Source organism: Myripristis murdjan, chromosome 20 (genome assembly GCF_902150065.1).
Source record: "Myripristis murdjan chromosome 20, fMyrMur1.1, whole genome shotgun sequence".
Lineage (NCBI taxonomy): Eukaryota > Metazoa > Chordata > Actinopteri > Holocentriformes > Holocentridae > Myripristis > Myripristis murdjan.
Window position 1 is genome coordinate 29019855 of NC_043999.1, and position 10715 is coordinate 29030569.

The following is a 10715-nucleotide window of genomic DNA, read 5'->3' on the forward strand; positions in this document are numbered from 1 at the left end:
AGCTCAGTCCGTTCAAGAAATGAAAATACACTGCTATGAATATATAGCTAGCTACAAGCCACCGGCTATTGGAGTCTCCCTTCCTAACCTTGTAGCAGTCAGCTAGCAACAGTTGATAGAAAAAGTAACTGAGGGACAAAAATCATCAAAGCTGAGGTTACTTGATCTATTTTCTTTCATGGAACAAAATGTAGTATAGCTAGGGTGTCATAAGGCTGTTATGGCTGTTTCTTGCAAATCCTATGCCAACTTTTATAGTTTGGACTACACAGCAAAAGGTGGAAATGCTACAAAATAGTGCCAGACTTTGCCTCTATAGTTCCCAATGAAGCTGCTGCCACATGCTGCATTTTATAGCCTTACATGCTTAGTTATCATGCATACATAACCCAATAGTGTTATCATTTACCTCACATACTCATTTTTTGTTTTGTTTTGTGTCTCTGAGAATCAAAAAACAGGTTAAAACAGTTTCATTTCCCCCATGCCTTTCATGAATGATGGGACTTGTGGAAACATGAATGGAGACAATACAAGAGTTTTATGGGATGTGTGACATTTGAAATGTAAAGCTGAATGTGTAACGTTCTAAAGCATTATGGAAGTTTGCTATTTGTATCATGTGAAGGTTTGTGGTTTTACAAGAAATGTTAGCAAGCCGCTATATGGTTGTTGTTTTTTTGTTTTGTTTTGTTTTGTTTTTTGTTTTTGTTTTTTTTTGTTTGTTTTTGTTTGTTTTTTGTAATCATAGCACTTTTTGTAAATTGAATGCCTTTATCTCCTCCCAATACCTTTGTTTAAAACCTTTATTACAAAATGTGTAGATGATATATTTAGCTCTTTAGAGAACAATAACATGTAAATACAATATAAAATGTTTTATTTTTACAGGTACAATTTTGACAGTGTTTTTCCTATCAAAGTGTCATTTTTGCTTTACTTGCACAAGCATTCTGTGTATCTCATTGAGGAGCTTTTTAACAAATAATGTACCTTAAATCCCAGATTTTCTTAGGCCAAGTATTTGTTATGTCCATTTTATTGACAATTCAGCCGCTGGTTTAAGTGAGATCACAGGCAAATTATAGAGCTTAAACTGACTATGTAGCACTTAACTCTTTACTAGGTTCATATGTTGCTTAATTAGCTATTGAAAAGTCAAGCAAGGTCAGTAATTTAAAGTGTGATTTTGTAGGTCAGTTCACTGACTGACCTCATTCTTTAATAGTGTTAAAAAGAATACTCAATTACAGCCCTCTTATTGGCTTTTATCTGAAGATTGTCATGGAAACAGAAATTTTTCATTCGACATTCTTTAATGTCAGTGATGTCCAGCTCATATGGATCATATGGCAGAATACAGGGATACTGAGGAGGGAAATTACATGATTCCCGACAGTAACGCTGTTGGAAAAAATTAAGTACAGCAAAATTTGAAGTTGAAAGAAAAAATACTATACATTAGAGAACGTGGATCCAGACTTGGAGTTTTTACGTTATGCAGACATCCAATCCAGCAGCTACTAGATCAGGTGGTGTGTATTCGCAGTCACAAATCGAAACTGTCCTGGGTTCTAGAAACAACATGTGGATGCAAAAATGAAGTGTATTTATCGCTAAAACTTTGAGGACTCTAATGCAGGGGGCCCAGAGCCCATTTGATGCTCTTCAGTGAGAGGCACAGACCTTTAGCAATTCATGTCAACCTTCTTTATAAGCTTCAGTGGTACCAGTGAACGTTTTTGAATGTGTATGTAAGAAACACTGCAATACTGCAATATTTTTTTCGTATTGGATCAAGCTGCTAACATATACTTCTAAAGCTCCATAAGGTGCTACAGACCTCTTTTCTAGTTCTTAAATGTATCGTTTGTACAAACAGAATATCCAGTTTAGCTGAAAGTCGGCATGTGTGTGCCTGGTTGTACTATATAGCTATATCTATTTTTTTGTACTGTGACTTTTGTAGTCTTTTTACAGACTTGCCTGTAATATCACATGCCCCACCCCAACCCCCTTCATGTGTGTTTTCTGATATGGGGGAACTCTGTCAAGGTGGGAGATAAAGCCTTGAGCTAATGGGAGAAGACAGTTATGAAGATGATGAAGATGACTCCACATGACATGATTCAGAATGAGCTGCGGAAGTTCAGAGGCGAACTGCATTCCAGCCATGTTGGTTTTGTTATTCATTGCATTTCAACAATGCCATCCTGTGATAATGATGGATTCATGTCGCTAATTCTCTATATTTTACTTCAAATCTATTTTACAAACTACTGTTGTATTTTTATAAATATAGGCAAAGTAATTCACACGAACACACACACGTGTGTGTGTGTGTGTGTATATGTGTATATATGTGTGTGTATGTGTGTGTGTGTGCATATACACACACACACACAAACACACACTATATATATAGATATGCACACAATATATATGTGAGTGTGTGTGTGTGTGAGTATGTTTATAGGTTGTATAAAATAGAAGGTAATGCTGCAGCATTTATCCGTTTTTTGTCTGTTTGTTTTTTGTTTTGTTTGTTTGTTTGTTTGTTTTTTAAACATTGACATCATCCAAAGAGGCAGATTATTTATTGTCTGGCAGAATAACCTAATTTGATCTTCATATCTTGCTGCTATAAGAGAGAAGAGCTGCAGTCTTCAACTCCAGTGTTTTTACACAATGTAATGAAAGTTCAATAAACACAAAAGGAACCAGCTATGTGGCTACTTTGGTCATTCCTAAAGATGTTTCATCCACTAAGTGTGTCATCTTTGCCCATGTTTCTTCATGTTTTATATCAGTAAATGACAGGCCATGATTGCAGAACTCACATAATTTTTTAGGATCTTCTGAGAAAATTGACAAAGCAGCAATCCACCAAGCAGTGTAGTAATGAAATATAAACACTTGTAGCTGCCTCATATTATTTTATTATAGTATTTTTATAGTATTATAAAGTTTACCAAACTTTAAAAAAAAAAAAAAAAAAAAAAAGAAACAAAAAAAAAGAAAAGAAAGGATTTCATGACCTTTTAAATCACCTTAAATTCTGCTCTGCAGGGTGTGTTTGCCTAAAGCAAGACATCTTGAAAGGACCCTACCTGTGATTTTCCATGTTTAGCTTAGTACCTACACAATGTATAAACTTCATATTTCTGCCAATTGTCTCCCAAAGGAAACAGTTGTATTTTAGAACTGTGATACCTTTTTCCCACTTTTCATCCAGTCACTGGATTCCACTTATTCCACTATGACATGAAAATGAACTTTCAGAGACTTCAAACTTTCGTCACAGCACTATTCCATCACCATAATAAAGTTGTCCACATTTGTTTTCCTAAAAGCAGCAGTAGTGTTTTGTTTTGATTAGGGATGCACCGATATGGAAATTTTGGCCGATACCGATATCCGATATTAATATTGCTGTTATGGCCGATATCCGATATTTACCGATATCGATATGTTTTTTTTTTTTTTTTTTTTTTTTTTTTTGGAGTGGATGTTTACCAGTAAGCGTGACTCCAATAATTTAACAATATGTTAAATTATTATTTGTTTTAAAAATGTAAATTACTTATCAAACAGACCTAACAATTCAACTACCAATGAATGAGCAGTAGCATGCATGTGATAACACAGATTGAATATGAAAAATAAGCCGAAGTGATACCTCTTCTCTGAATAGACAAGCTAAGCCAGTGTGCTGCTGTTAGCCAGTGAAATTAGAGCAGAGTGGCACATCTTCGCTTTGTTACACAATCTATGCCAGTGCGCTGCTGTAGCTGGAAAGTTTCTTTGCTTTTCGGCTCGTGCGGTGCCGGTGCAGTTATTATTATGTCAAATTCCGCGTTAAAAATAGATTGTTTTATTTGGCAATTCTGTCCACAATTCTGTGATCGATAAGTTATTGACCTGGCTTTTGAATTGTCCTTGGCAAATATCTTGGTTTGGTCGAGTACTTGTTGTATTGGGCTCCCAGCTGCGGCGGTGGCTGCTGCTGTTTTCGCTTTTGCCTGCTGGCTAACGTTAGCAGCATTAGCTTTCTGCCATTGGCTGTGAACTTCTGGATGGCGGTTTTTCAGATGAGATATTAAATTTGTAGTGTTGAATGACTTGACGCGGCATCCTCCTCGCATTACCTCGACTTTGCAGGTGTTGCATACTGCTTTTCGAGTATCTTCTTTCGACACCGTGAAAAACGACCACACCGCCAACATTTTTTTTCTCCTCTTCATTTTAACACCCCACAATCCTGTGCTGTTTATGTCACTGACACGTGCCCAAACAAATACCGCATGACCAAATCCCCCTCCCCCTTTCTCTCCCTCTCACCCTCCCTCTCCCGACACACATACACAAACAGCAATTAGACGGATATAAACATCGGTTGTTAATATCGGTCCAGTTTTACTCATCTGACCGATGCCGATATGTTAAAAAATGACGAACATCGGCCGATACCGATATTAATGCCGATATATCGTGCATCCCTAGTTTTGATGACTTGAAATTGGGCAGAGTAGTCTCTCCACAGGAAAATAATTCCCTGAGGAAATGTTTGCTTTACACAGCCAATTATCAGTTGTGTGGTTTATGAATGGTGACAACTTTGTTACCCACAGAAGCATAACATTATAAGGTGGGTGTTTCAAACAAAAATTCACATTTGAAAATCAAGAGATGGGGGCGCCACAGTGGCTCACCGAATAAGAGCGTGTACCATGTACCAAGGCTGAGTCCTGATCGCAGTGTCGTGGGCTTGAATCCAACCTCAGGCCCTTTGCTGCATGTCACCCCTGCCCTTCCTGTCCCTCTCTCTACTGTAACTGTCAAATAGAGCAGAAATGCCCCCACATGATTTGCTGCAGTGTAAAATGTGGGTAAAATGTAGTAAAGACGCCAACCATTCAAAATCACTGACATGGTCTTACGAACTGTCTGGTTTTTTGTTTGTTTGTTTGTTTGTTTGTTTGTCTTTTGGGTGAACATAACCCTGTTCATATGCAGAGAGAACATGTTTGGTTATTCTTTATTAGACTATAGTCTCACACATGTTGGTGTCACTGAGAACATGCTGGAACTAGATGTATCAGTATTAGGTTATAGTGCTGGTATAGTGCTATGCTCAAGAAAACTTCACTGGCCACTCTCTGCCACACAACACTGTGCATTAAGGTTATTATAATTAACCAACACTAACCTCAAAACTAAATCTAGGTGTGAAAAGACATTTCAGTTATCTGAAAGAAAAATAAAACCTTGATTTTAGGGGGAAAAAATCAATACTGTGTGCTTACAAAACTAACAAAAATAAAACAAATCTCCAGAGAAAATGTGTTTTGCTATAGTCATTTTGGTGAAATGTGTGAGTACAACCAGCATGAGGAGGTGCTGGTGCTGATGTTTATTGAGACTGCAATGTCTACATGACTGGGAGTCAACTACCTTCACAGCCTTCAAGTGTTGTGTGTGGATTGGAATACCTATTCTGACAAACATCCCCCCCTTATTAGAATAATAATAATGATAATAATAAAAACTCAAACTAATACTGACACTAAGAGAGACTCAACTAAACTTAACATTTTCAGACAAGAAAAACTAAACTGAAACCAGCAAACCTACTCTGAAAACTAAACTGAAACTAAACTGAACTGGAAAAAAACAACAATAAAAAAACAATAATAACTCTGCTGTAGATCGACAGTTATGCTGAGCCAAGATACTCTTGGTTGTCCTGTTGAAAAATAAGATAAATTACCACCACATATTGAAGCCAATATTAGTGATATTCTAAAGATCTGCAAATATCTGCAAATATCTTGCATTCAGTTTTAGACTTAGACTTCTTTTATTGTCATTGCACAAAAAAACACAGCAGTGAGATTTTGGCAACGAAATGTCGTTGCTTGGCTTCCGGATTACAGCAGAGATGGAATTGTGGGACCGTTTAGGTATATATAAATATAAATATTATACATAAATATAGTCAATATAACTGGTATGACATGGTCTATATAACTAGTGCTAAAAAAACAGGAGCTAAATAGTAATGAGTGCAATTGAGAATAGCTAGATAAAACAGAATGTACAACAACAGACTAAACAGTGTAAACAACTGAATAACCAGTATAAATAATAATGAGTGCAATTGAGAATAACTAGATAAAAACAGAATGTAAACAACGGACTGAGCAGCGTAAACAACTGAATAACCAATGTAAATAATAATGAGTGCAATTGAGAAAATTTAGAAATTTAGAAAAACTCTTAAAAGTCATTAGACTTACATTTTAATTTATATGGTCTTATATTTCACATAAACGTTTTAGCTCATTTCTTATATCCTTCTTTTAATTTCTTTGTCAAAAATAGTTAACCTCTTCTGCCTGAAATTCAATATTTCTGCTGTGAGAAAAAAAAAAAAAGATACTTTCTTTATACTGATATGCTACACTTAACTGCTGGGAAAATGACCTTTGCATATTAACCAAACTCACTTGACTCTAAGATACATTTACAGTACATGCAAGAAAACAGGTTATTCAGTTTAGCATAGATAGAAATCCACAAAAATCCTTGGACTTACCTGACCCAAGTTATGTTCTGGTTAGATTTATTCTAGCAGCAGCTGCTATCTACGCTAAAGGAGTGTGTTCGAATCATGTGACCAAAAACCAGCCATATTCCTACCCAACAATGGTCTCAGCACAAGTCTAAATGAAGAGTACTGAAGAGTGCTCATTTGAATAATATGACCCCCCCCCCCCCCCCCCCAGTCTTCAGTTTTGTTAAAATGGATCTTGAAAAGCTCTTCAAAAAGCAAAAATGTAACTCAACGATTGCTATAGACATCCTGATATTGTGTGTTCTCAAAAGAGAGCAAATGGTGAGACAAACTGTCAGCTCCTGAATGAGTGAAAGGCCTTGAATGTAATGAGAAATAAAGGCTTGAAGTTATATAACATTTAACCCCCACAGGACTCAGCAAAGGAGCTGTATGTAAACATATACTAGTTCTGAAACTGTATTAGCTGCAAAATAGTTTTCATTTCCATGGATGCCCCACGTGCATGCAAAGCAATCATTGTTTGAAATAAATACACATTCTTTTGCTACAACAGTGCAAAATGCTAAATTTTGTTCATTTTTACCCCACTTTCCCCAACTGTTCAGTGCCAGTGCAGGAGGTGATTTTTTCCCCATCAAACCGAGGGGCTTATTTACATGTTGTGGTTGTTTGGTTAGGGTTTGGCCAAGGGTTCTGGGTAAGGCTGAGGACAACTTTGCTTCGCTAGGGGGAAAAAACTCGCGCATGGAGTGAGTTGAGAAGGTGACAGACCACTACCTCCTCCGGAACACCACATGGCGCTATGACTCGCTGTGTAGATGTATACGTCAGAGGAAACGCCAATACGGCACAGACTAGAAGAAGCTGTACTACATCTGTCTATCAGTCAGCCTGCTGCAGCTCTCGGTAGTGTGCGGCCAGTTCCTGCTGCTTGCAATGACCGTCACCATCACGCACAATGCCTTCTCCAATCCCAGTGACTCGCCTGCTGACACTCGCCAGTGACATTTATCCGTCTCTGGAGGTCGGAGCCTGCAGCAGCCCGCTGACCACATCGGGCTCCACTTTACAAGTTCCTGCTCAGCGGCTGCATGGGAAAGTTGCCAGTAGACTCTGGTCCTCCGTGATCATGTGGAAGGAGCTGCGCTCCGTGCAGCCCGTGGGCTCCGGAGGCTTCGGCTCCGTTTACAAGGCAGAGTATCTCGGTGAAACTGTTGCACTCAAGAAAGTGAAAAAGAGTGCCAAGAATCAGCTGGCGTCTCGGCAGAGTTTCTGGGCCGAACTCAATGCTGCGCACTTGCGTCACAAGAACATAGTCCGCATCCTGGCGGCTACCACCTGTGTGCCGGCGGACTTCGAGGACGAAAACCGTATCGGGGCGGTCCTGATGGAGTTCGTTGGTAGCCGGAATCTGCAGCAGATCATCTATGGCAGCGCAGAGCCACTGGAGCCAAACAGGTGGCTCAGATACTCCTCGGACATCGTCCACGGCCTGCGATTCCTTCACTCCCACAGCGTCGTACATCTGGATATCAAACCGGCCAACGTGTTGGTCTCCGGTGAGGACGTGTGCAAAATCGCTGATTTTGGCTGTTCCGTGAAAGTGGACCGCGGGTGTGAGGTGACGAGTGTCAGCCCACACCTGAGCCATGGCGGAGGCACCTACACGCACAGGGCTCCTGAACTGCTGAAAGGCGAAGGAGTGTCTCCCAAAGCAGACATCTTCTCTTTCGGAATTACACTGTGGCAGCTGATCACCCGTGAGCAGCCCTACATCGGCGACAGGCAGCACGTCCAGTACGCGGTGGTGGCGTACAACCTGCGGCCGTCGCTGCATGACAAGCCGGCGTTCCGCTCCACGCTGGGGCGGCAGTGTGAGACCCTGGTCACACGGTGCTGGAGCGCAGAGACCCACTGCAGACCCAGCGCCCAGGACGTGCTGCTCCACTTAGATAAACTGCGGCCTCCTTCCTGATTTCGTTCCTTTCGACCTTTTTTTTTTTTAATCAGTTCAGCTGACAGGACAGGCTTTACCCGACTGTGTCGATTTTTATGAAGGTTTTTTAAGATTGAGTGGACAAGCTACACAGCCGGAGCAGTGATCAATCTTCTGTCCTTTTGTATCTAGAGACATTCATATCGAAATCCGTTCAAAAATTAAAGCAATATCATCTATTTCTGCTGACTGGGAAAATTTAAGAAATTATGAAGGGTAGCTTTCATTGAGTCAAGTAAAGATGAGGAGTCGTATTTTATGTGGTATGTAAAGCTACTTGTTCATGTGAGCAAATCATCTTTAAGATGTCATATATTAAGAGAGAATGGAGTTTCATAAGCCATTTTGTCTCACATTGAATTTCAAAATCTTGGCTTCTTTTCTTAAACCAAACGAGTCTGCCAGTAGGGTGGAATAATGTCATTTGCTTCCGATGCAGCATCAGTTGTTAAGCAATTTCATGTTGATTTCTTGAACCAAGCCACTTAACCACTAAAAAGATGGTGTCTTTAATTCAAGTAAACTGTTCTAACAAGTTGATTTGTAGTGGGAAAAAGTGTGGACTTATCTCATCCCACTGGCAGAATTTGATGAAAAATAAAGTACCTGAGGTAACTATAAGATTCATCGTTTTGCAGTGTATAAAATTAGTCCTCTCACACAGATGAAGTATTTATTGTTTTGTACTTTTTGTACTGCATTGACATTTAATCTCATAAGTGTTCTTTCACAGGCTGTCAACTCAAACCCTACAGACTTTTCAGTGAGGGTTACAGTTGACTTTCTTTTATCTTAGATCATCTCTTTAAACTAGGATGTAAGAATGCTTTGGTGTGAAATGTTTTATTTCTAACAACAGTATTTTAATGTGATGGGATTTCATTAAAATTATATTTATACTATGTGTTTTGTTTCTGTTCTTCAAAGTTTCATCTGGCAATGTGGACATCAGATTTTCTGATGACATTTTTGAATAATAGGTTTGAAAGAAAAAAAAATGTCTGTCCTATTGACCTAATGGCACTTGAATATGAGAATCTTTCCCATTTAGTCACTTCTTTAGGAGCCAGAGGCTGTACCCACTGGGAGAAATAGGACAGCCCTGCACAGACAATGCGTTTTTGAATCTGACCAGGCAGCAGTATTCAGGCTGTTCTCATTCAATGTTCGCACAAATTCCTACAAAAAATATTGCACTATAATTTGTATATTTCAAAGACGTCACGCTGTGGGTGGTGGTTCATAGATCCCGGAAGTGCAAATTTAATTGATATTCCGGAAAAAGGTCTGATTATTAGCCATAACGTTGTAACCATCCAAGGCAGACTTACTTAAGAAAACACGTTTTATTTGCGATGTCATATCACGGAGAAGCACTACATTACCCATAATCCTAATGTTTATCAGCGACGTGTCTGATTTGACTTTCATCAATAAAGTCAATAAAGTGTAATAAAGTGCATGAAAGTTGATAATATGCTGATATGTTACACCATTGAACACAACCCTTTCAGTCAGCGAAACAGAGCGGGTGGAAAAACCGCGGAAACACGTCAAAATAGCACTAAAGATTTATATATATTTTTTTATTTTTCATAACACATCTTTATTCATGATATAAACATAGGCTACATGTTAAGGTTATAGTTTTGGTGTTGAAAAACTACCGTATGTATGTTTTTTAAACCTAATTTCAAAGCTTTTACCCTAACCCGGAAGAGGGGTACCAGAACTACAATCTGCGTGGAGTTGCAACACACATTGTTTTTGTCTCACTCTTCTCTGCCTCTACTTCTATTAATCCCTGTTGCTGTGAAAAATGATACATTTCCTTCTTTCTCTCCTCTTTATTTCTCCTCTAATCAGTTCCATTTTGGATATTTTGATGAGTGTATTCCTCCTGCATTACCCATCGCCACTGCACGGCAGGTAGTTAATGAACTAAAACATTCTCTCCATTATTGCCATGCCAGATGAGCTAGAAATAGAAAAATGGTGAATTCAATAAAGTGCACACCTCTGAAGGGCTTTCATTTGAATGATTGCTTCCCTCCTTCCCTGCACCCCCTTCCCCAAACACTGTGATGACCCTCTCAACCTGACTGTTGCTTTTACTTTGCAGGTGCGCGGGGATGGAGT

At 39.0% G+C, this 10715-nt stretch overlaps 1 protein-coding gene across 1 annotated transcript; it reads left to right on the forward strand.

The window, feature by feature from the left end:
- The first annotated feature begins 7450 nt into the window (after positions 1-7450).
- Positions 7451-9480, forward strand: mos (v-mos Moloney murine sarcoma viral oncogene homolog). The gene has a single exon (XM_030079779.1). It carries the CDS (start codon positions 7539-7541, stop codon positions 8553-8555), a length of 1017 nt encoding a protein of 338 aa, XP_029935639.1. The 5' UTR covers positions 7451-7538; the 3' UTR covers positions 8556-9480.
- Positions 9481-10715: the final 1235 nt, after the last annotated feature.

Coding starts and splice junctions, on each gene's coding strand:
- mos (XM_030079779.1), top strand. CDS start 7,539: ATGCCTTCTCCAATCCCAGTGACTCGCCTGCTGACACTCGCCAGTGAC.